We start from the raw sequence: 26,795 nt of genomic DNA, 5'->3' as shown, positions 1-26,795 counted from the left end.
TCGAACCTGCGGCGATCTCGGCGCGGACGCACGTTTCGACCTGCCGAACCGTTGGGCCACGGGGAGCGTAGCGGCTCGGCGCGAAATCAAGTGCAGTATCCTGCGAGTGCTACGGCTTCGATTCGTGTGCGCTACGAGCCTACGAAAGTGCTACGGATCGGCGTAGTAGCGCATCTCTGCGTGCGACTTGCGAGTGACGACTGGTTGGAGCGAGGAGCTTAGGACTAGACTAATCTATTGCTGTACGAATCTATATACACACGATTGGCTACGGCGCTTGGTGCTGCTAGTTTTTTGCCCGCGATTTTGGCTCGGAGAGGGCCAGGATGGATCGGAATTGACGACAGTTTGATGTGCGGCGCTTGCCAATTGAACATGGTCGGTGGGGGAAAAATATCTGCAATGCATGGTGGAGGAATGCGGGAAGTTATACCATCGTGAATGCAACAGTAAAGCCCTCTCGGAGGCTGAAATTTCCATGTGGGTGTGTCCCGAATGTACCTGTGCTGCGAAAAAAGGGAGGCCGAAATTGTGTGATACCCCGGTAGGTACCCCTGTTAATATCAAAAATGTGGTACACAGGAAGCCTTCTTCGTCTGGCCTCCGACCACCCACAGGCGCTGCCCCTCCAGATCTCCGCCACAATCATCTGAGTCTAATGTGTCGATGGCAATGCCTACAACCTTGGAATAATAATGTTACTTCGTGAACAAATAACCAACTTGACCGAGCAATTGGCGGATGCAGTTTCTAATGGGGCGGTACCAGTCTGCTCTTATTACATCCATGGGGCAGGTGGAGGCAATTACTGTCAAACTTGAGGCATTGGAGAGGTCCCTGGAGTCCCGTTGCACGCAGGACTCTCCGTTGGCCGCTGCAAAGGTCCTGGCGCCGGCAATTCTCGGCGATACTGCGGGGAGAGGTGGGTAGGGGTGCCCGGGATGGAAGTGCTGGAGACGCTGGTCAGTCGGAAGGGGCGCGAGACCCGGGAAGCAATAGTGGTGGAGAGAGCGGCGGGGGCGAGGGTGCGCCGGGCGGTTCGAACTGCCAGTCGTTTGCTGGTGATGTCGAGGACCCTGTCGGTGAGGGCTGGAAAGAGGTACATGCAAAAAAGAAGCAGAGACGCCTAACATCTGTGCGCTGTACTGGGGGCGCAAACGTCACGTCGCTCAGGGCGGTCGAGGCGCGTAAACACATCCATCTGTGGAACATGGTGTCTGGTGCTGAAGAAGTCCAGGAATACTTGCAGGAGCTTTGTGAGCGGGGAGCGTGTACCGTGGAAGAGCTCAAATCTAGAGGCGAATACAAGTCTTTTAAGCTTGGTGTTCCTGCAGCTTACTATGAAAAATGCCTGTCTGCGGATGTGTGGCCTGATAATGCTAGGGTTAAAAAGTGGTTTTTTCGAAAGCAAACAATGCATTCCAAAAATTCGACATGAATCAAGTAATGAACACTCTATCAGCATCACTTATCAAAATGTCAGAGGTCTTAACACCAAATTGAAGTACTTCAGGCAAAGTGTTCTCGCTCATGAAAGTGACATTCTTGTAGCTGTTGAATCATGGTTGTCGGTATCAGTTGAGGACTCCGAACTAGTGGGCGAGACCTGGAGTGTTCTGCGCCGTGATCGCGCCACTGGCCGACAAGGAGGAGGTGTCCTGGTGGCTGCGAGGCCAGGTATTACCCTACGACGAAGATGTGAGTTCGAAACTGCCGATGGCGAGGACCTGTGGACGTCTTTTGTTGTTGATGGTATTTTGTTTTATTTGTGCGCTGTGTACATTCCACCCAGCTCATCCGAGAATGTATATATGCAGTTTTTTCAAAAAGTAGAATCCTTTATAAACTCTGTCGGTGTGGCCATAATTGTTGGAGACTTAAACCTCAATCCTAGGTATACTCCTCCTTCTGTACTAAGTTACTACTGTTACTTTACCACCGTATGTGATATGATAGAAATGAATGAGATACTAAATGTGCATGGAGGAGTATTAGATGTGGTGCTGGTGCGGGGGCGCGCCCGTGGTGTCCTAGTTAGTGATGTTACGGAGGGTAGCCTAGTTCCGCATCCCGACGCTTATCACCCTCCCCTGGAAATCTTAGTTCCGCTTCGAAATGCCGTAAGTCACTCCGCGCGAATTGAACCAAGTAATGTAGATACAAAGCGTGATTGGAATTTCCGCAAGGGTAATTATGAGCTTCTGTACCAACTCATTGCTAACGTTTCCTGGAAAGACGTCTTTGAAGCTCGTAATGTCAATGTCGCTGTAGACCACTTTTATAGGATAATTTATGGTATTTTCGACACGTGCATACCTAGGAAGATAAGGCCTTGTAAGCCCTGTAGATCTTATCCGGTCTGGTTTACAGCGGATCTTATTAAAGATATTAAACAGAAAGCCCTTTTTCATCGTGAATGGAAGCGCTCCGCGAACAGGGATATATACGCAAAGTTTTCTAAGCTCAGGGCAGATATTAAGTCGAAAATTTCTATGAATTACGATGATTATATTAGCCATATTCAGAGTAAAATTACAAGTAATCCTCGTGCATTTTGGCAGCATATAAGTAGCCTTAGATCCAAGGGTGGGTTCGTAAATCGAGTGTCTTATAATGGAGTTATGCATGAGGGCAAAGATACTGCCCGAGCCTTTGCAGACTTTTTCTCAAGCGTTTTTCTTCCCTGCGCGCCTTTACTCGACTATACACGGATTATTCAGGAGGACACGTCTTGTGATGCGAGTTATGTTCATATTGACACGATTTCCCCACGGGATATAGAAATTGGCGTGGCTCGCCTGAAGCCCCAAAGCTCTCCTGGTCCTGATGGTCTTCCTGCATATATCTTGAAGGGTTGTAGGGATTGGTTGGTACTGCCGCTGTCGCATATTTTCAACCTTGCTCTTAGTACAGGAGAGTATCCTAGTCAGTGGAAGCTCACACGTGTGCGCCCTATTCCTAAGTCGGGTCAGGGAGATGGTGTTGAGGATCATCGTCCCATAGCCATCCTCTCCTCTGTTGCCAAGTTGTTTGAGTCCATCTTAAACAAAAGTCTAGCCTCGCAAATTAAGCCATACCTGTGTGACTCACAGCACGGTTTTAGGCCGAGGCGTTCTGTGGAAACAAATCTTTTGACCCTGGTTGACTCCATTTCTGAACATTTAGACCAGGGTATACAAGTTGACGTGCTGTACTTTGACTTTAAAAAGGCCTTTGATCGCGTGGATAATGACATACTGTTAAGCAAATTATGCAAAATCGGCTTCTCGCCTAAACTTCTCCGGTTCTTTGCTAGTTATCTACGCGACAGGCAGCAGTACGTGCAGCACGGCTGCTTCGTTTCTGATTCCTATCACACCCGTTCAGGAGTCAGCCAGGGTTCGATTCTGGGACCTTTTCTATTCGGGATCATGATAAATGACTTAGCTTCCCTCCCTGAATATGCTAGATGCCTACTCTATGCCGATGACTTAAAGCTTGTTTATGGCGTGCAACAACCCTCTGATTGCGAATCGCTTCAGGAGGACATTAACCGTATACTTCAATGGAGCATTGAGAATAAACTTTTGTTCAACATCGGGAAGTGTTCGGTTATGACTTTTAGTCGCGCTCATAGTTCCTTTTCTGCAAATTACCAGCTGGGAACGGAACCTATTACTCGCGTCGACACTGTTAAAGACTTGGGAGTTATTTTCGACACACGTCTCAATTTTCATGTCCACATGAGGACCTTAGCTTCTGACTGCTTCCGGAGGTTGGGATTTGTTATCCGCAACGCCCGTGACTTCACCAATCCCCGGGCTATTAAGCTTGTTTATACTGCTTTAGTCAGGAGCAAACTAGAGGCAGCGTCCATAGTGTGGAATCCTCATGAAGTCACGTACTCCTTGCTTCTTGAGAGGGTCCAAAAGGCGTTTTTGAGGTTTTTGTACAAAAAAAGTTACAGGTACTACCCTTTCTGTTACCCTACAAAGTTCCTTCTTGGCACCTTAGGTCTTAGTTCTCTGGAGGTGAGACGTAATTACGGGCTCATGACCAGCGTGTGTCGAATATTGCGTGGAGATTCTGACTGCCCGAGTTGGTAACGCAACTAGTGCGCCTACTCGCGCCCCGGTGTCCCAATCCCGGTTCAATTTTCGCCCTCGCAACCGTGACCTGCTGGCAGTTCCCAAAGCTCGCACAGTGTCACACAAGAACTCACCTCTTATTCGAGCTCTATCGAATCTTAATACGCTTCTCGCATCGGCGCCACAGTGTGATATCTTTGCTAGTAGCTGGAAGAATTTATGTAGCGAGTGTATGAGGTTCTGTGAGGCGAAGGATAACCGTCCATCTTCACTAAATTGTTTGTAAATGTTAATTCTGTTATCTTTTGTGCCATGTGTCATGTGTTGTGCTTGTTAATATTTTATGAATTTCACAGTGCTTTGGCTTGTCTGTAATGCTGTGTAATTATTTCATTAAATAAATAAATAAATAAATAAATTATGGCAAATAAGCATATGAAATTCGGGCTACGATAGAGAACTGGAAACCGTTATCTGTTCGTTCATATTATGAGCCGTGACGTGAGTGCACATTAGCCTCTTCAGCTAGTGACGGATATAAAGGGACGTTTATGTATACGCAGCTGGTCCGCGGTCGCGCAAGGCGTCGGAGTCGTCGCTGGCGGGGCGGCGACCGCGCCGGCGCCGCGACACCGACGATGCGCACGCGCACCAGCCCGCACTAAAGTACAACTTTACGTAGACCTCGGTAAGTGCGTCATCCAATGTATGCTCACCTCTTTGGACATATCACACGTCGAGAAGACACATCTACGGAACTTTTTTTGTTTTTTTAGGGTTCTGCACCTCAAAAGGAATAACCGGAACCCCTAAAGGATCACTTGGTCCGTCCGTCCATCTTTATCTCGGGAATCCGTGGAGGTGGAAGTATCGAGTTGAAATTAAAACCATAGTTATACGCAGGTCTACAGTCCTTTAAGATGTGGAAAAACTTCTAAATCAACGCGCTTCTAAAATAAATTCTCAAGATACATGATTAATAACCTAACCAACATAAAGTTGGAAAAACCCGACTTTGTCACTTCAAAGTTCAATATCTCAAAAACGGCTGAACCGATTTTGATGAAACATGTTAAGAACATCGCTAGAAACCCTGATTTCAAATAAAAAAACGGATTCAAATCGGTCCACCCGTTTAAGAGCTACGGTGCCACAGACAGACACACATAGCGGTCAAACTTATATCACCCCTCTTTTTGCGTCGGCGGTTAAAAATGGTGTTTCTATAAAAATTGCCTTAACCAAAAAATTTATAGGGTACCTACTTCTGGCTGTTCTAGTTACTTAAATTTTGTGTGAAGGTAGAAGGTAGCAGTCAATAAGAAAAAACATATTTTTTCATGTCTGACTGTCTATGTCATTAAACTATCTTATATGACCCCACACTGCGTACATTTTAATAAGAAAAGTGCTCTGCTAACACTGGATATTCATAAATACCTACAAATTTGTGCGGAACCCTCGGTGTGCGAGTCCGATTCGCGCTTTGTCTTTTTTTGCCAGGAATGTATCCTATTATGGCTGAGCTAAATGATCGTTGCAGATCCGTCGTGGGACAGTCAGACGCGCATCAACGTGCTGACGACGCGGCTCGCAGACCTACGCAAAGCGTACCACTCGGTGAAGGCGGAGCTCGCGGCCATCGATCGACGCCGCAAAAAGCTTAGGCGCAAGGAGAGGGAAGGTAACAAACAGTCGATTCGTACAGATCGATTCACAAGAGCTGGCACGAATGGATTGATCGAAAGTTATCTCACTTCGACGTTTTTGTTGGAAAATTACCGATGCATGACATTTCCATATTTGTGTGAAGTATCTTCAAATAGGTAACACACAGATACTTGCATTCACTCATCAATCCATTTGTGCCAACTCTTCGAAATCGATTTTAATTTTTATTTGTGTAAGCGCTGTTTCAGAACGGCTGCACCGGGGGCGGCTAGTTCTTTTTTTAATATATTTCGAAAAGTCTGGAAACGAGAATGTTGTTTTGGTAGTTTTGTGAAAAAAGGAATGGAAAAGTTACATCTTTTCCATAACAAAATGGCTCTTTTTTAAACTACTAGAGTAATAATTAAACGTTTTTATTTTCCCCGGAAGGAAAGAAAAAATATTATAGAGTACCCGCAAAACACCATTAGAAAATTGAAATTATATTATTTGTCAATTACATAGTCGTACGGTTAAGATGAAGATGTGCACTCATATGCCTTCATTCACCAGGTCGTATCTACCCGTCCCGCTTACGCTACTAGCATTTAATAGGGTATAAGAGGGACGGTATGATACGAATTTCAAATTTCAGTTTACCTCCCTTTGTTCGAACCCAGGACGAGTTAGCAAAGGCTAGTAGCAAAGTAAAAATCGTCACTAAATAAATAAATCCCGGGAGTGTCAGATAAATACTATAATTTTTTGTAGGTCATTGCATATTTGTATTATTTTACAGCGGTGAAAGCAGCGAAGGCAGCGTGTTCATGATGAAGGCAGTAGCGGCGAACTCTCATCCCGGCCGCTGCCTCCACTCGGCTGAGTTTATTCGTTTTAGAATGGACGGACGAACGGAAACTGACCCTGAAACATGCTTGCCTCCTAAAAATTTTATTTCATCCAATAAAAGTGAAGCTATAATTTTAGTACTTAGGAATAGAAACTCTATTTGTTATAGCTTACAAGTTGGTGGTGTTGTAAAATTCCTCTTACCGAAAGTATTTTTTGCCATTCACGTCTCAGTTGAAATGGCTTATTTAGGTGTTGTACGTCGAATGAAATTAAGTAGACTTAGGGCCTGTTTCACCAATCTCTAATATCATTCTGATATTTAATATAAACAAATAGATGTCATTTCTATTTGTTTAATCCGAATAAACGGACGGTATTACAGATATATCTAAAATAGGTATACGAACTTATGCGAGTGGTGAACAGGTCCTTATGATTGTTATAACAACTGTTTCGTTATGTAATATCATTATAATATTTTGCAAGTTACCTCGATTTTTAAAGTTAAAGTCCAAGTACTCATACCCGCCTAATATCCAGGTTTTGATGATGAAATACGTCATAAACAGAGAATCCTTTTGTTGCGAAATTTTTCTCGATGTCTGGAAAGGATATAATGTCTTTTGAATGCATTTTGAGTATACCATATGAACTTCTCTCCCTACGCTTTTCTTCAAATGTGTTACATTTGAATTATTTTTAGTTAACTATAAAATTACAAGCATATAGTCATAATCGCGCGCCGCTACTAGAGATGGCATGGTCAACTATTATCTTTCATCTCTAGCATCTTATCTAAATGGTTATCTGGAAGAGACCGCTTCTAAGCGATAAGACCGCCAATTGTCTACCTAGTAAAACTTTTGTTATTTTACTGTATTGATTTGTGGTGTATACTGAATCAGTGCGCGATGATAATTTCCTGGTCTTTATGAACATCCACATAATATTTAGTTGTAAACAAGGTAACGATCCTACTGTTAAAATTTAAACCAGAAAAGCGTCATCTCATCCTGGATTCCTATAATTTGATAGGTACTTTAGCGCTCGACTCATTTTTGTATATAAATTTGGACTAAGTGTATAGCCGTGGAGCGCCCTACAGGTGCAACCATTTTTTTTTAAGTAATTATGATCATACATATAGTCATAAAGTCGAATAGAAATCATCACGTTTGTGGTTATGAGGTGCTCCGCGGGATATAAAAGTACATATTTATTATGCAATCTGTTATTGTGAAATGAATGATGCAAAATTGAATTAAATATTATATCAAATTTATATGTATATGGATAATTACTTTCATAAATATATAAATGTTTTGCTCATGTCGTGAAATACAAAAACGGATAATCTCTATTTAATCCGAATAAATGGGACGGATTACAGATATATCTAAAATAGGTATACGAAATTATGCGAGTGGTGAACAGGTTTTATGATTGACTGTTCGTTATTACAATATTTATTATATATATTTTGCGGTTTCGACGGGCAAAGTTAAAGTCCAAGTACTCGTACTCCGCCTAATTCCAGGTTTTGATGATGAAATAGCATAAAACAGAGAATCCTTTTGTTGCGAAATTTTTCTCGATGTCTGGAAAAATATAATGTCTTTTGAATGCATTTTGAGTCATATCCATATGAACTTCTCTCCCTACGCTTTTCTTCAAATGTGTTACATTTGAATTATTTTTAGTTAACTATAACATTACAAGCACATAGTCATAATGCCGCTACTAGAGATGGCATGGTCAACTATTATCTTTCATCTCTAGCATCTTATCGTTATCTGGAAGAGACCGCTTCTAAGCGATAAGAAATTGTCTACTAGTAAAACTTTTGTTATACTGTATTGATTTGTGGTGTATACTGAATCAGTGCGCGATGATAATTTCCTGTCTTTATGAACATCCACATAATATTTAGTTGTAAACAAGGTAACGATCCTACTGTTAAAATTTAAACCAGAAAAGCATCATCTCATCCTGGATTCTATAATTTGATAGGTACTTTAGCGCTCGACTCATTTTTGTATATAAATTGGACTAAGTGTATAGCCGTGGAGCGCTTACAGTGCAACATTTTTTTTTAAGTAATTATGATCATACATATAGTCATAAAGTCGAATAGAAATCATCACGTTGTGGTTATGAGGTGCTCCGCGGGATATAAAAGTACATATTTATTATGCAATCTGTTATTGTGAAATGAATGATGCAAAATTGAATTAAATATTATATCAAATTTATATGTATATGGATAATTACTTTCATAAATATATAAATGTTTTGCTCATGTCGTGAAATACAAAAACGGATACACATTATTTATTGTATATATTTAAAGACTGATCGATCGAAATAATAATATGGGATAAATGGATTGACACATTTTTATCTAAGATTTATATTTCTTCGATTTATTATTGCGTTTATTTGAATAGACAGTTTTATTGAAATGTGTCTTTTATTTTGTTTCTCATTACAGTATTTATTATATACTAGCGACCCGCCCGGCTTCGCACGGGCAAAGTAAAAAAAAACGGCCAAGTGCGAGTCGGACTCTCGTACGAAGGGTTCCGTATCTATACAACATAAGACATCAGCATAAAACGGCAAAAAAAACACGTTTTGCTTATTATATAATATTTGTTTTTATAGTACATTTATACAAATAAATAGGTACCTACCTGTTGCCGTTATTAATATCGAGCAAAAAAAAATCACGTTTGTTGTATCGGAGCCCCCTTTAGTATTTGTTGTTATAGCAGCAATAGAAATACATCATCTGTGAAAGTTTCAACTGTCTAGCTATCACGATTCATGAGATATTGCCTAGTGACAGACAGATAGACGGACAATGGAGTCTTAGTAATAGGGTCCAGTTTTTATTACCCTTTGGGCACAGAACTCTAAAAAGGTCTCTCATCAAGGGCACATCACACACATTTTTCAGCTCAATTTCCCAAAAACTACATCCGACACGCACGAAGCCGGGGCAGGTCCACGTAGAAAAACCACGTTCAAAAAGTAATCTACAGGTATTGAAACCGCCTGGAATATACAGTATTTATTTGGATAAGGATTAATACGAAGGTATGGATAACATGGTCTGATTTTAGTCGTCATTTCGTCGTCAACTTTTGAAATGTAAAAAAGTAGTTATCACGATAATAGTTGGACATATGGTATCGCAAAGTTTTTTGTAATCTTGATGTATTCTTTAATATCGTAAAACATTTTTGTTCTATAATCAATAGCTTCAACAGCGCATGCGATGAAAGATGTTTTATGGCAACTTTTTTTACACTTTGAGTTACATTATTGTAGTTTTAGTACGGAACCCTAATTTTTTCTGTTAATAAATATAGCCTATGGCCGCCAACCTTGCTAAATTTAAACTGGTCGAGTCTGATGTTTGTGAGTGTGGCTTGGGCATTGCAGACACTAATCATATATTTCTCTCATTTCCTCTCCATGACAACTTCCTTTATAAACAGCTTATATCTCCTACAAAATCCCATTACCTACGTTCATCTCTGTCCTTTTAGCCTCTAATGACATAACTATATGTAACTTATTGTACATATTTATAAATAATAATGATATTAAAATTTAAATATGTATTCCTCATCTCACTAAATAATTTATCATGTGTACCTATGTAAAATATATTTATTTATTTCGCCTAAATCCCATGTAATCTTCTTCTTTTGAATTCCGTATTCCTAAATCCCGTATTTTCTATTGATTTCGTTTTCTTACCTTTACGCGTGTGGCGGATGCGCAAACCGCGCGAGCCAGAAAAAAAACAGTCTATTGGCACTTTGCAATAATTTAGCATTCTAATAGTGAAAGAATTTTTAAAATCGGTCCAGTAGTTTTTGAGTTAATTCGTAACAAATATCCAAAAATCCAAAGCTTTCCTCTGTATAATATTAGTATACTCGTAGATATAGATAGTATGGATTTATACACCTCTCCATTTCTTCCGTGGATGTCGAGGCGACTGAGGATATGTTTAGATATACCGTAGGCGAGGCGACAGGCTAAACCTGTCACTATTGTACCGCTTTTGTCAAACTTAAAACCTAAAATTGCTAAAAGTGGCTCCGAAGCGGTAACGTTTTGTGTGCTCTGCCTACCCTATTTGGGAATACAGGCGTGATGTTTGTGTGTGTGTGTGTGTGTGTGTGTGTGTGTACAATATTTATTATTATTGTATTTCAGAGCAGTGGTAGTCTCAAGGTAAACGAATTTGAGTTGATGTGAACAATAAAACTACACACAACCATTCAATTGACTGAAATAGTCCTCCTGGTGAATGACGGAACGTGTTTTGGTCCCAGGGCCGATTGCATACTATACACACCATTTCGACGTTGGCATGCCTCCCTCTAGGTGGAATAACGACATCGCGAGAGCTGCGGGCAACAGGTGCATGCAGGTGGCGAGTTGTTCATTGTGGTTTTCTAAGACTTCCACTTCAACTTCCACCATTGGATAAAGGTCTTCCGACTAATGAGATTGAGGTTGTACGTTATTCTAATCATACCAATATTATAAATGCAAGTATGTATGTTACCTCTTGGCTCTTCTCGCGTGAAGCGCTTAACCGATTTAGATGAAATTTGGTACAGAGATAGTATGACACCCTGGAGAGAACATATATTAGTTATATCCGAAATACATAGATTCCGCGGGATAGCGATAAACGATTTTGTGCAGTACTTTCTTATAAAATCAAAATTATCGTACTTTACATTTAGTACAACTCTTAACACTTATTTATTCTACAGTACAAAAAGGGCATTACTTCGAGGAGCGGCAAAAGCGCTTACAGTCGAGTAGTTCTTGTATTTAGATTTCATGGCTTTCATGTAAATAACTGGCGGAAACGAATGAAACACGTATACATTTTTTTAAATATGTATCTTTATTAAATATACAACAAAGCTGATGCGTATTATTGCAACAATCACACCGAGTCTGTTGTAGCTGTAAAGAACATCCGATCATACACTAAACGGTGGTGCGGCCAAAAAACAATGTGTAATCGTCAAAACTTAACTAAACCCAGCCATTCTCTTATTGGTGACGTAAATATTACACTAGAGCATACGATTGGCGTAGTGTTCGGCAGACCCGCTAAGCCCGCCTTTTTGTCTTGGATTTACACTACAAACCCAGTTCAAGTTATTATCAAAATACTTGATAAGACGGATAGCCTGTCAAAGGCTGAAGTTTCATGGGCATCCTGTGGTGTTTGTCAAATGGTATACGGATCACATGGCGTCCGGATTCAATAGCTATGGATGGATGCGACTGCCACATAATTTATCCAGCTGCACGTGGACGCGAGTCAATTTGATTTTTGATCGCTTGACTTTGAACGCACTACCAGTGTTAGGAAAGCGCACGGTTGGGCGAACTTCAAGGGCGTTAGAGGAAAAAATAGGTGCTGCAGACGAATCTTCGCGAGTAGCGCCAAAAGTTGGCGCCACTGCAAAACCGCTACTGCTTGTAGGTATAGGTTTGCCTTGTTAGTAACGCACGTTCGTTGCGGTCGCGGGTCTTGCTCGTCTACGCTGTCTGTTAGTAGTAGTTGGGGTACTGTGGCCAGGGGTGCTGCGGGTGGTGGTAGGGGCCAGGGGGCTGCTGGTAGCCCCACGGCGGCTGGTAGGGCTGGGCGTAAGTCTGCTCGTAGGACTGGGTTGTGGCGGCTGGGGCTTGGTAGTACGTGCTGCTGCCCCCGGTCGTTGTCGTCGTGTTCGCCGCCGAACTCTCTTTCTTTTTGATTTCGGTGCTTGCACTGTGCAAAAAAATAGCATTATGAACTTCATTTTTATTCATGTACTAGCGCCCCGCCCCGGCTCCGCACGTGTAGAATATTCAAAATAACCCTCCTTTGGACAGTCGGGTAAAAAGGGCAGCCCGTAGTTTACACGGGCAAAATTTTCAAAAAACTGGCTAAGTGGCGACTGGCAACAGGCGAAGGGTTCCGTAACGTTATCTATACAACATTAGACATTAGCAAAAAACGGCAAAAATCACGTTTGTTGTATGGGAGGTCCCCTTAAATGTTTATTTTAATTTAATTATTTATTTTTACCCGCGTGGGAACTATGGCCCAAGCCCTCTTGTTCTCAGAGGAGGCCTGTGCCCAGCAGTGGGACGTATATAGGCTGGGATGATTTATTTTTAAAGTGAATATACAACTCGTCATTCAACATTCTGTGAATATTTCAAGCGTCTACCTGTTGCAGTTATTAATATCGAGCAAAAACTGCCAAAAACACGTTTATTGTAGGGAGCCCCACTTAAATATTTATTTTATTCTGTTTTTAATATTTATTGTTGTAGCGATACGATAATCATAGTTCATGAGATCCAGCCTGGTGACAGACAGACGGACAGTAGAGTCTTAGTAACATTTATTATATATTTTAGCCTTTGGGTACGGAACCCTAAAAACGTCTCTAATCAAGGGCACTTCATACACATCTTTCAGCTCTATTTCCCAAAAACAACACCCGACCCGCGCGAAGCCGGGGCGCGTCGACGTAAATGCATTTTTTGGTTAGATTGATATTTTTAAATTTGTAACATCTTTTGAATGGAACGTCCGATTTCAATAATTCAAAAATTAATCTACACGTATTGAAACAGTCTTGAATATTAAATGATTTATTTAGATAAGGATTAATACAAAGATATGAATAAAATGGTCTGATTTTAGACTGCATTTCTATCAACTTTTTTGTAAAAAAGTAGTTATAGTGGCATATTTATATTTAACAAAGCTATAAATGTGATGTTACACTCCCCCCCTTGTACCGAAACCTAGTCTATGGATGCAAAGGCCTGTCTAATTAACGAACTTAAAAACTGGCCAAGAGCGTGTCGGACACGCCCAAAATAGGGTTCCGTAGGCATTACGAAAAATTAGGTAATATTTTTCTAAGGATTTCGTATTTCATACGGAATCTTCCAAGTTTAGGTACATTTTATACCTTAGGCTGCTATTTACTCTTAAACTACTAACAATTCTCAAGCAAACTTAGCCGTTATAGTTTTCAAAGTTTGGGGGACGCTCGATTTTCATGAAAATTTGACTTTTTGAATGCACTTGTTGAATATTTCGCAAACATATCACTGAATCGAAAAATCGTCTTAGCAAGCCCCTAATGGTAAAATTACTGCTTTCTAGCATTGACGGATTAACGGACGGACGGACAGACAGACAGACATGGCGAAACTATAAGGGTTCAGTTTTTGCCATTTTGGCTCCGGAACCCTAAAAAATGATAAAATTTGAATTTGTAGTACAGTCGGCTGTTGAAGTTAAGTGCTGTTATTCTGCCCCGTGACTAGAAGACAACCGTGATACTAATTGTCACAACTCCTAACTTTTAATGGATTTATAAAATCATTTTCAATTAATGAGTGACCCAGGAGACACTGCCATGGCAACGAGCTACGCTTAAAAGCTGATTTGATCGTGTTCTTCCTACGTCATAAACAGGCAGACCTTCCCCCTACATGCGTGACTTAGTGACTTACTTATTAATATATAGATAAAATAGGTTGCATGGTCTAGAACACTCAGCGGTCTCTGTGGACTGCCTAAATGGCTAGCATATGGAATGTAGAGAAGGAGAACAATCTCTGTGGATGCAAGAGTGTTCCACATGTGTTTAAATAGGTCGTGCTAAAGTAGCAAGTGGGTAAATTTTAAACAAAAAACAGTGAAGTTTAAACGAAACTCATTAATGCTTTTCAAGGTCAAATAAATTCAATCACCGTCCACGTTTTCTCACAGGAGTTATTATAAGATATATTTACTCTTGCTAGTGCAACTCTGGAGAGATTTGGAACTGTTATTTACCGCTTAAAGCTTGCTACTTTTCCCCCACCACCTCGTGCCGCCCAAATGTGCAATAGAATGTACACGATAAGTTCAAGGGAATTACGGACCTATGACATTATAACAAAGTAACATTTCTCTTTGTTTACGCCAGTTTGATTTTATTCTCGAAACTATTAGATTAAATTTCTATTGACAATTTAAGAAAAAAATAAAATTATTTATTAAACGAAAACCAACAACTTATACAATATGAATGTGAAATTAGTTGTTGTTGTGTGTAATATCCTGTGATTGGGAAATTCACACACACCATTGAATTACTTCGCTGGTTTGTACAGGCTTCCTTAAGACGCCGCGTGCTGGGCATTCTAAAAGGAGGCCTGTGCCCAGCAGTGGGACGTTATATAGGCTGAGGTGCGGCCTCAGATGGATAAGAGATTATTCTTCTTCCCTCTACAGTCGATAGGCTGGTGCGTCAGTCAGTCCACCCAGACCCAGGGCCCTATACTACGAAGTACAAAACTCGAACTTCGTATCTTGCCGTCCCGCTAACGCTTATATTTAACACAAGAGTGAGAGGGACGGTACATTCAAGTGCAAAGATATCGACACGGCCAAAGTTACAAAAATATGTATACACGACCTTAATGTTAAGTGCATAAAGTCGTGTATACATATTTTTGTAACTTTGGCCTTGTAGATATCTTTGCACTATGTACGATAAAAACTTCGATTTTAGTATTTGGTAGTAGTGCAGGCGGCGCGTGCGCACATGGTTGTACTGACGTGGGCGGCGGCGGCGCGTCGTGCTTCTCCTTGCGCGCGCGCTTGCGCAGGTGCTTGGCGAGCGTGCGCGCGTGCGCGACGGCGAGGCGCGCGGCGGCCGCGTCCCCGAGCTCCTCGGCCAGCTCGCGCCGTCGCCACGCCAGCGCCGCGCTCGTCTCCAGCTCCGCGCCTTCCTGCTTCTCGTACGACTGGACCAGCTCTGCGATCAAATAAGTGTTTGCTAAAAATTGCATTTTTTATACAAGCTTTTTTTGCTGACGGTACTTTTTGTTACTACATTGGCATACCAAATTTCAAGTCGATGCCATTAACCGTTGAAGAGTTCCGTCCTGCGGAGACGATCCTGGCCGGACTACCAGGATGTCACTACCATAATGTATTGTCACGCAATTTACATAAGTATGCCAAATTTCAAGACAATCCGCAACTGGAAGTTGGTCGAATTTAACTTGCAAGATTTGATTACAGACCGACAATGGGACAGGTGAAACTGAACTTTTTTTTAAAAGCTTGTAATAGGGTCAAGGGTCAATCGACTTTTTCTTGTCAATCATTGCTATAGTTACAGTAACCTGAGTCACTCTTTAAACCAGAAGTTTATAGGATTAAAATTTGCCAAACATGCGATTTGTGGTAAATTTAAGCCCTTTCTATAATTGGTCATCTGATAAGTATGTTAGTGTAATGTGACACAACATTTTTCTATTAAACTGTAATACTTTTGTCCCCTCGCTGACGGGACAGAATATTAACAAGAAATAGTTGATTCACCCAATAAATCATGTATCTTTTTCTATTCCTGATTCACTCACGAAGTCACGAACACTCAAAAATAAAGCAAAGCCAACGAGACGAGATATAGTTCATCTTTGTCTGACAAGTCATTATAAGTAGTCATTATAATTTCGCTCCCTTTCTGTCTCACGACATAATTTATCTCGTCTCGTTGACTTTGCTTTAGAACGTACATAGATGACAAGATTCGGGAAAAATGTAGTCCAGACGTTTTCAACAGGTGTCGCGGCACACTGCTGTGCCGCGTATATTTTCTGGTGCACCGCGAGTGCCGCGAAGTGTATACTGCATTGAAATCATGAAAAGCTATTTTAATGAGAAAATAAAACGCAAACAACTGACGCGTGGCGTGTGCGATTCGTACCTAAAGGTGTCAACGAGACCCTATTCAACTCGCTGTCCGTTATGTTAAACATCATCATCATCATCATCCCAGCCTATATACGTCCCACTGCTGGGCACAGGCCTCCTCTCAGAACATATTATTAGTATACTGTACGGAACCCTCTACGCTCCAGTCCGACTCGCACTTGGCTATTTTTTACTGGTGTGCCGTGAAACTTTGATGAACGAAAAGTGTGCCGTTAAAACCAAAAGGTTGAAAACGCCTGCTATAGCCTAATCCCCATAATTTTATTCTTGTTCACTAATCTGTCCCGTTGTCCAAGAGACTACAATGACAGAGTTTCTTAAAAAAGTATTATAATATAATATATGCTACTAATATGCTTAGGAGATAGTCCATTAATAAATGGGCTTGTAACTACAACAAAAATGTACGCTCGAACAATTACATATAGAAACATATAGACTCATAAAGTTGTCCAGGGAAGTAACCATGGCAACGAGGTACAGTCAGAAACAAAAATATGAGAACAGGCAAAGTGCAAAAAAAATGTATACACGACCTTAATATTCAGGCTATAAGGTCCTGTATACATTTTTTGGCACCTTAAACGTATGCATATTTTTGTTGCTGACTGTACAAGAAAAGTTAATGTGTAAGCGGCAACCTTCCAGTTCAACGTAGGAGGTGCCGGGCGTGTGCAGCGGGAGGTCGCGCCGCCGCATATACTCGTACGCTGCTGCTAGTGGTTCTCTATCGTTTGCCCGAATTTCATATGCCCGAATGTATCGTTTTCTAGAATTTTCATTTGCCATAAAGCAATTTATTTCTGAAATAGTAATTTCTTCAGAGTTGATATTAAACTAACCTAACCTAACCTACTGCATTCTATATGATCACATAAAAAAAATCCTGAAAACAGCACGGCTCTATATATTTTATGGCAAACGTTGGTATGGCAAGTGAAATTCGGCCAAATGAAATTCGGGCAAGTAAAGGTAAACGGCTGCTAGTACACCAATGATTCATGGCAGCACAGCCAGTGATTTTAAGCTAATGTAAGCACTATACGGTTAGCCGTGCGGTTTTAGCACACTTTCCCTCTTCAAAGTATCGCTTGAGAATAAGACGGCGCACTAAAACTGCGTATTAGCCACATAGTGCGTACGTAGCATTAGGTATTATAAGTTCGGAGAAGGGCGTGCTTGGCGAGTGTAGCGCGAGGTCCAGCAGCTCTTCTAGCCTACGCTGCGTCTAGTACAGTCGGGGGCATAAATATATCTACGTCACCAAGACGTTGTGCTATGTACAATGTTTATCTGGTTGCATAGATATTCATGCCCTCGATTGTACACTAATGATTTATGGCAACAGGCAGCGGGTGCCGTTAAACGACGCGGGGTAGCACGATCAAGATACGGCTCGACAAAACCCGAACGCAAGCTGTTGAACTAAATATGGGGCGCGCTTTGTGCCATTTATATATAAACACATGGCGCGAATAAACACATGCCGAGCCGATAATGGCGCGCGCGCCTTTGATCTGTGTCGAAAAACCGACAAGCGATGACTCGTGTGATTTTTGACGAGCAGTGCCGAGCTAAGCCTAATGACGCGTCGTTTAACGGCACTAAGTGTTAGTACAGTGGCGTACCTTCCAGCTCCGGGTAGGGCGTCCCGGGCGTGTGCAGCGCCAGGTCCAGCCGCTGCATGTGCAGACGCGCGTTGAGCGGGTCGCGCGCCACGGCCGCGTCGAGCGCCGCGCGCGTGCTGTTAGTACAGTGGCGTACCTTCCAGCTCCGGGTAGGGCGTCCCGGGCGTGTGCAGCGCCAGGTCCAGCCGCTGCATGTGCAGACGCGCGTTGAGCGGGTCGCGCGCCACGGCCGCGTCGAGCGCCGCGCGCGTGCTGTTAGTACAGTGGCGTACCTTCCAGCTCCGGGTAGGGCGTCCCGGGCGTGTGCAGCGCCAGGTCCAGCCGCTGCATGTGCAGACGCGCGTTGAGCGGGTCGCGCGCCACGGCCGCGTCGAGCGCCGCGCGCGTGCTGTTAGTACAGTGGCGTACCTTCCAGCTCCGGGTAGGGCGTCCCGGGCGTGTGCAGCGCCAGGTCCAGCCGCTGCATGTGCAGACGCGCGTTGAGCGGGTCGCGCGCCACGGCCGCGTCGAGCGCCGCGCGCGTGCTGTTAGTACAGTGGCGTACCTTCCAGCTCCGGGTAGGGCGTCCCGGGCGTGTGCAGCGCCAGGTCCAGCCGCTGCATGTGCAGACGCGCGTTGAGCGGGTCGCGCGCCACGGCCGCGTCGAGCGCCGCGCGCGTGCTGTTAGTACAGTGGCGTACCTTCCAGCTCCGGGTAGGGCGTCCCGGGCGTGTGCAGCGCCAGGTCCAGCCGCTGCATGTGCAGACGCGCGTTGAGCGGGTCGCGCGCCACGGCCGCGTCGAGCGCCGCGCGCGTGCTGTTAGTACAGTGGCGTACCTTCCAGCTCCGGGTAGGGCGTCCCGGGCGTGTGCAGCGCCAGGTCCAGCCGCTGCATGTGCAGACGCGCGTTGAGCGGGTCGCGCGCCACGGCCGCGTCGAGCGCCGCGCGCGTGCTGTTAGTACAGTGGCGTACCTTCCAGCTCCGGGTAGGGCGTCCCGGGCGTGTGCAGCGCCAGGTCCAGCCGCTGCATGTGCAGACGCGCGTTGAGCGGGTCGCGCGCCACGGCCGCGTCGAGCGCCGCGCGCGTGCTGTTAGTACAGTGGCGTACCTTCCAGCTCCGGGTAGGGCGTCCCGGGCGTGTGCAGCGCCAGGTCCAGCCGCTGCATGTGCAGACGCGCGTTGAGCGGGTCGCGCGCCACGGCCGCGTCGAGCGCCGCGCGCGCCGCCGCCGGCTCGCCGCGCACGTGCTGCAGGAAGCGCGCGTACTTGATCGACATCGCCGACGCTATCGCCTGAAACAATATATTCAGATCCTTACTTGGTGTGCACTCAAAATCAACACGACTTTCCCGGCCGAACAACACCGACCTGATATTTGGAAGTCCCGTGTTTTTCCCCTCCCAGTGTTGGGTTGTTAGGTAAAATTGCGACGACAAAGCGCCAGTACCAAATGACATTTTCTACTAAATTTATTAATTTTCGCTGGTAAACGGGGTGATATTTAGTTACAAGAGGTTCAATGTACATGTACACGAAAAACAGGGTCGGTACTGTCTGGGCCAGTAGAATGTCGTTCCCTAGCTTTAAAAGTTGCGTTCGACTTAGCACGGCAAACCATCGAACATTGGCTCGCGTAGCACACTATGGATACCGCGCTGCCGCGTACTAGTGACCCGCCCAGGCTTTGTACGGGTGCAACTATAAAGGTCTATAAACATTTCACATTCCCCATCCCCCCTTCCCCCTTTCTACAAAATTACACCTGCGTGAAGCCGGGGCGCGTCGCTAGTTACACATTATACATGTAAACCTTCCATGAAAACTCTTTAACTGATGTCACCATCCTATGGCTATAGGTTTCCAAGCTAAACCACCTTTAGTAGAGGGAACAGTTTTTTTTTTTTTTACAAAAAACTGACCCGTGATTGACCCTTATTATTAATTTATTAAGTACCTACTTGCATCTATTTATACATAAGTAAACTGTACCTTGTTTTTGGCTGAGGATATATACGACTCGTAGAGTTGTGCGCATTTATCGTAGTCACCGCGGCGGCGCTCCAAGTTCACACGTCTGAAACCAAGCCAACAATTATTATAATAAAGGGACAAGTTTAATCGTTCCAAAACACATACATAAATAAATTTCTTTATTACACCCTAAATAAATAAATTTATTTCGTTCAACAGAGTACAAGATATGTGAATAAGCTGCTATCGTCGTAAACACAGAAGAAATGTGATCCATATGATATGTTCTGCTCTGACGTTGGTAAGTGAGACAAACACCATAACACTACAATGGATAAAAGGACACAGTGGATCGCGAGGTAAAGACGGGGCCGACCGATTGGCTAGAGGGGGTTCGGAGATGAAGGTCTTCGGTCCCGAACCCATCTTACCTCTGACCTTTGGATGGCTGTGCGGCAAACTGCGACACAACACCAAAGTAATGCACCAACAATATTGGACAAACCTAGATACAAGCAGGCAAACCAGAGAAGCCCTCGCGACGATCAACCCTGGATTGTCCCGCAAGCTTCGCGGTCTTAGGAGGGATCAACTCCTGCTGGTCGGAGCTCTTACTGGATACGCCTTGCTAAACAAGCACTTACATAATCTAGGTGTTACAGACATCCCCCTGCAGCCCTGTGCAGAGCATGCATGAGGCAGAAGAGACAGCCACTCACATCCTTCTGGAATGCCCTGGTGTGGCGAACTCCAGGGCACTACACCTAGGATCACCGGGGTCACTGCAGGAAGTCGCCGGCAACGTGAACGGTCTGCTAGGCTTCCGCCAGGAGCTAGGCTGGCATGAATAGCGCCTACAGCCTAATCACGCAAAATAGGCGCACTTAGACGTCGAGTTGCGGAAAACAGCCCGCTAATACCTATACCTATACCTATGATATGTTTTCATCATACGGTTCAAGGGATAAAACTTACCACGATTGGTTCTGTGATTTTCTGTAACGAATATAATTGTTGATGGGATATCTCGGAATGGTATGTGGTACCTAGATTTCGAGTGTCAACTACCGAAGCTAATGCAGCCATTACCTGTACTGTATCTGCACCATGCACGCGCAAGTCTTCTCAATCCGGTCCAGTATCTCGGCCGCCTTGGCCGCGTTCCCGTGCGCCTCTTCAAAGTGCGCCCAGTGCAGGTGCAGCTCCGGCTTATCGAGGTGGTGTACGGTGCAGGCCCGCTCCAGAACTTCTCGCTCCACGGCCACCAGCTCTGGATGATTCTCTGTGCGCTCCTCTAGGAACTTTATCAGCTGTGGAATGTCCATATGTTGTAATGTAAAGCTTGACCTAGTACCAAAGTAAGCAAAGCAATACATATTAAACACCCAACAGATCTGCATAATGTAAACCATATAATTAACGCGTGCAAAGCCGCGTGTAAAGGCCAGTAGCTAAATTTAACTACCCCCTAAAGGCAGTCTAAATACCCCTTCCTCAATGCTCATATATTGTCCACAATATTCTATCCTAGTTAACTTTAAACATTTGTGGAAGGGGGATTATTGGCAGTAGTTCCTTTCCATTCCCAGTAATAATTCCTGGTGAAGGAACTGCTCATCCATGGTGTGTGTTCAGATGTAGTTACCCTCATCCAGAACTCCTCGTAGAGCGCGCAGGCGATGAGGCAGCGTTCGTGCAACACGAGCGCGCGCTTGAGGGAGCCGTGCTGCTTCTCCCACTCGAGATACGCCTTCCAGTTCTTCAACTGGCACCGCTCCAGAGGTTTCACGTGAAAGTACGGCCGCTTTATCTACATACCACAATGGAATAAGGTCAAATGTGTATTATAGGTTTTTTTTTTCAAATTTGAAATTCAATGGCCAATTTATCTCAATCTTTAGGTAAAAGTGTAATAGTAGATTGTTGCACCAAGCAGAAAGTTATATATTATTGCACCGAGTGCCGATTTGGAGCCCAAGCGTTAGCGAGGGCTTTAAAAAGCACGAGGGCAATATAAATTATTTTTTGAGTCAATTTAAATTTCGGTTCTTTTACCTTTTCATTGTACTTGTAGTGTCTACTCTTGTGTCTGATATCCTGTCAATCGTTCAAAGGTTAACTGGAAGAGATCCCTTTAAGGGATTAGTTCGCCTTTGTACATCTTATTATCCTGTGTTCTGTTATTTTCATGTGTTTTTATGTACAATAAAGAGTTTTACAATACAATACAAATTACTTAATGCAAGGTGCATAATCTGCTTTTCTTTCAACTATTACTGAAATAGCAGACGAAAAAAAAACTCATGCTAAACAATTAATAGGAAAGAAATGTCACTTGCACTCGATGATTCCATTTTTGTAAGTTTACATTCGCACTCTAAAAAAATTTACATTCGCACTCTCAAAAAATGTCCACGGAAAATTAGCAAGGTTACCGCTAATTTGTTTTTTTTTTATTTCCTACTTATTTTAGGCCGAGTTAGTAGGCAAGAGCGCAGTCACGGTATCGGCAATTTTTGAAAAAAATAGTTTTTCTTTTACAAATATACAATTTTAATGAACTAAAAGAATTTCCTTGCTCACCCGCGACCTTAAGGTCGCTTTAAGGTGCTTTTAGTTCATTGATATGGACCTCCGCAAAGTAACGCCTGATTCAATAAATTATACAATTTTACTCGCAAATGTGATGAAAAACATTGTATGTCGCACGGGCGGTACTAGAATTACGAACATCGACTCATTAAAACCCTCAGTCTTCGACTTCGGGCTTTTAATAGACTCTCGTTCGTAATTCCTTATTTACCGCTCTTAAGACACAATGTACTAAAACATAATAGTTACCACTTGATACTGATAAACCATAGTGTTTTAAATGTAGACGTTAACATAAAATTGAAAATGGTATTTTAATATTGCTCAAAAGCAGCACACAATTTTACCGTTAAACTCTAATTTTCGAAAAAAAAAAGAAAGTATTAGTAGTCATATGCATGAAATAATTGACTTATTATAGTACTTCTACTACATCTCAACCGCTATCAGTTTCCTGTTGCATATATCTAAGCAGACCATTTCGTTTTATAAAAAATCCGCTCGGTATTTCTCATTTCTTCAATATCTGTGACAAGATACTGATAGCGGTTGAGACGCTAGTAGAACTATTTATTAAGCATTTATTTATTTATATGCAGGATAACAAGCCATAAATGTAATACAAGGAACATACAACAAGGTTACATCACAAAAGGCCAATAACAGTTATCCATTAAGTTTAAAATCTATGTCATCATAGTGGAAATGTTCACACCAGACATGCCAGCTCATGAAACAATCTCTAAAGTATTATAAGAAATTGTGTATTATAATTATAACTATCTGTTTTACTGCAAGAGTGCCTAATGTCAGAAAGACTAAAAAAGAAAGATAACATGAGTTTAACAAGCGTACATGAGTGGGGTGGTTATTTAGAAGATTTCCATCCATAATGTATAATGCTTATAATCTTATTTATTCTACTCATAATTTATATTACTATTGTTAAGTTGCCTCATTTAGTACCTTTTGTTCTTCAAGGTCATAAAATCAATACATAAATACTGCCAACTCACATAAGAACATTTTTTTATATATATAGCCACTAGTAAGTACAGTCGACCAAGAAAGTGCTCCACAATACGGGTGACTCTCATATTGACTTGTGAGTGAAGATAGGCTTTGACGTTTAAACGCTACAAAGGACATCGAACCGCAGGTGGTAAAGGAATTCCTGGTCGACTATGCAGTAATGCTACCAATAATCAGCAGGACAGTCAAAACAAAGTTGGAGTAAATTTACATACATATGTATGAAAAAATTAAATAGAAAGTGAAAGAAATAGAAATTACAATAGGTAAGCTCTAAACGCAACAACAACAACCAGCTCACAGTGCCCACACTAGGTGTTGTAACTGTTAGTTTAAGTTAAAAAGACCGAAAGAACATCTGATTTAAATTTATTTTTGGATCCCAAAAAAGGATCAGTAGTACTGAATCACGGTTGTACAGACGGGATGCGGGATAGTACGGAATTGAACCATTAGTTAGTGGAATGAAGGGTTGATGAACAGGGTAGTGTGTCTCGTGCGGCGCTTAGGGTGCGCAAGTAAATAGCTGACAGTAATTCAGGGCTGTCTATGGAACCACGAAATAATATCGAAAAGCAAGGTCATTCCAGCCACTTTACGACGCTCTTCAAGTGTAAGGAGACCGTAATGGCGGCAGGTATTAGAATAAGTTGTATGAGGTATTTTAAATTTATGATTTAAATAGGCTAAGAATTTCTTTTGGATTCGTTCAATGCGGTCTTATGTATAGCATAGTAAGGTGACCATATTGGGGAGGCATATTCAGAGATACATCTTACATATGCATAATAGACTATTTTTTAAACTCAACAAGCTTTGGAAAGGTTTGCAAGTTCTTAGTACGAATCCTAGATTTCGGAAAGATCTGTTTACAATGTGATCTACGTGGTCTCTAAAGACATTTTACAATCAAGCATAACCCCCAAGTCACGGACAACATCGGTTCTCTCCACAATAACACCATTAAAGTTGTAGAAAAATTTAATAGGAGTAGGACTACGAGTAAAACTGATACACTGACATTTATTAATACTGAGAGTGATCCGTTACATGTGTAATATTCAAATAGACTATCAAGATCCTTCTGCATAAGCTCGCAGTCACTTAAGGACTTTAATTCTCATATATACTTCTTGTCATCTGCGTATAACAAGTGACGCGCATGGATTATATGTGTATATATCATGTATATACGCATTGAAGAAAAGAGGACCGAGATGCGAGCCCTGAGGGACGCCAGATGGAATATTGATATAGTCAGATCTAAATCCGCCGAGAACAACCGCCTGACAACGATTGGTAAGGTAGGATTTGACCCATCTTAGTAGATCACCATGGATTCCTAGCATCTCAAGTTTCATGAGCAGGATGCCGTGATCCACCCTGTCAAATGCCTTTTCAAAGTCCGTATAAATCACGTCAACCTGCCCTCCACCCTCCATTTCATTCAATACATAATTAGTGAAACCTGCCAAGTTAGAAACTGTAGATCGTCCTCTAAAGAAACCATGCTGATTATCCGTAATGCCAAGACGTACACAGGGTAAATAATATTAAAAACTATCTGCTCAAACACTTTTCCCATCGTATTTAGGATTGAAATTGGACGATGGTTATCGATCATAGTCTTTGAACCTTTTTTATGAACTGGTATAATATAGGCTTTTTCCAAATCGAAGGAAAAGTACACTTCTTTAATGACAGGCGAAAAGGATGGTAAGTGGAAATGCAAGGGACTCCGCACAAGAATGTATGAAAATGGAGGGACACCATCGCAACCGCCCCCTTGGACTTATCCAGGGCCTTTAAGGCTTTTAAAACGATGTCACATGATATATTGATAAAGGACAAATTATCCCGACTAACGACACGTTACATTATCGGAGGTGTAAGATGTAGAGGAAGTGCTAGTGTTGACAAAAACACTTTTGAAAAACCCGTTAAATGCGTTACAGATATCTTTACCGCTATTAAATGTCATTGCCTAGACTAAAACAATTTGGGGTAGTTTGAACCACCGCGCTTAGATTTGACGTATTTCCAGAAAACTTTTGGCGAATGTCTGATGTGGTCTTCTATATTATTTGTAAAACGCTGAAAGCATTGTTCTTGTACCCGTTTTTGACGAGATCTGAGCATCGAAAAATGCGTCATAGTCGCGTGGGTTGCCGAATTTTTCCCATTTACGATGATATTTGGATTTTTCGCGCAGTATTTTAATTAGAGCTGAACTGTACCATACAGGATAGGAGTGATTTTTTGGAATAGTTAAAGAACAAACAGTTCAAAACACTCATTGAGCTTATTATAAAATATATCAATAGCTTCCTCCACATTTTCCGTGTCTAATAAGCTTGTCCAGTCCTGTCGCTTTAGAAAATAATTAATTTGATCATAGTCACATTTATAGAAGTATAGCGTGGCGTGGCATTAGGTTTTAACGGTTTAATAAGTAAGTCAATTATGTCGACAGTGAAAGGAGGATGAAAAATATCCAACTTGAGATTGGATGGCATTGTATCACTGACAGTGATAAGCTACTAAAACACAGGTCTAATATATTAATTACAAGAGTTAGGGATCAAATTATATTGAGTTAGACCTAGATATTGCAAATCCTCCACGAATGCTAGTGCAGCGTTCTGCGTAATCTTCTTACCTCTACTTATCAAACTAAAGCCTGAATTATTCCAGGAGATACATGGAATATTAAAGTCACCAATTAATAGATAATTATCGGATGGGTACGTTTCGATCATACGCGAGATATTACTTTTTACCGCCTCCAAGTTGAAAGGCAATTTATCCTGGTCGGGCGCAAGATACACTATTACTACAACACAAGTCATTAGAAGTGCCGAGTGCATGGGCGGGTATTCTTAACACAGCGATTCAATGTCCGGACATGCCCCACTCGCGGACCACAGTGGTACATAAGTTCGCCGAGCGCACAGCATTACGCCCCGCCACCCGTACATTTGTTAGTCAGTTCGAGGTTCCTGTCACATCGAAATTCATCGTACCTCAAAATCACATAGTTCCGAGTCCAAAATATCGCTTTGCAGCCAAGTTTCGGTCAAAAAAACTAAGTCATATTCGTTAAGAAGTATATTGTTATAAGATTTTAAAGTTTTTGTACGGAGCCCACGGACATTTTGATAGTAAATATTTAATTTTGTGTCCGTGTTTGTTGAATC

At 42.4% G+C, this 26,795-nt stretch overlaps 2 protein-coding genes and 1 long non-coding RNA gene across 5 annotated transcripts in view; 1 reads left to right on the top strand and 2 right to left on the bottom strand.

Annotated features, from left to right (window-relative positions):
* Positions 1–26,795, bottom strand: part of superdeath (Suppressor of ER stress-induced death) — an 84,098-nt gene that overhangs the window by 40,066 nt on the left and 17,237 nt on the right. The gene's annotated exons all lie outside the window — the stretch shown is intronic.
* Positions 4,741–7,914, top strand: LOC141427103 (uncharacterized). The gene is made up of 3 exons (XR_012451306.1): positions 4,741–4,755; positions 5,611–5,751; positions 6,517–7,914. It is a non-coding gene; the product is annotated as an uncharacterized lncRNA (long non-coding RNA).
* Positions 11,488–22,836, bottom strand: LOC141427213 (pre-mRNA-processing factor 39-like). Its single transcript, XM_074086437.1, has 7 exons — positions 22,816–22,836; positions 21,620–21,784; positions 21,064–21,284; positions 19,993–20,077; positions 19,112–19,295; positions 15,229–15,427; positions 11,488–12,384 (listed from the first exon to the last, which is right to left on the bottom strand). The coding sequence occupies exons 1-7, from the start codon at positions 22,834–22,836 to the stop codon at positions 12,168–12,170; spliced, it is 1,092 nt and encodes a 363-aa protein (XP_073942538.1). The 3' UTR covers positions 11,488–12,167.

The sequence above is a fragment of the Choristoneura fumiferana genome, chromosome 4 (assembly GCF_025370935.1).
Source record: "Choristoneura fumiferana chromosome 4, NRCan_CFum_1, whole genome shotgun sequence".
Taxonomy (NCBI): domain Eukaryota; kingdom Metazoa; phylum Arthropoda; class Insecta; order Lepidoptera; family Tortricidae; genus Choristoneura; species Choristoneura fumiferana.
This window is presented reverse-complemented; position numbering and strand designations above follow the sequence as displayed.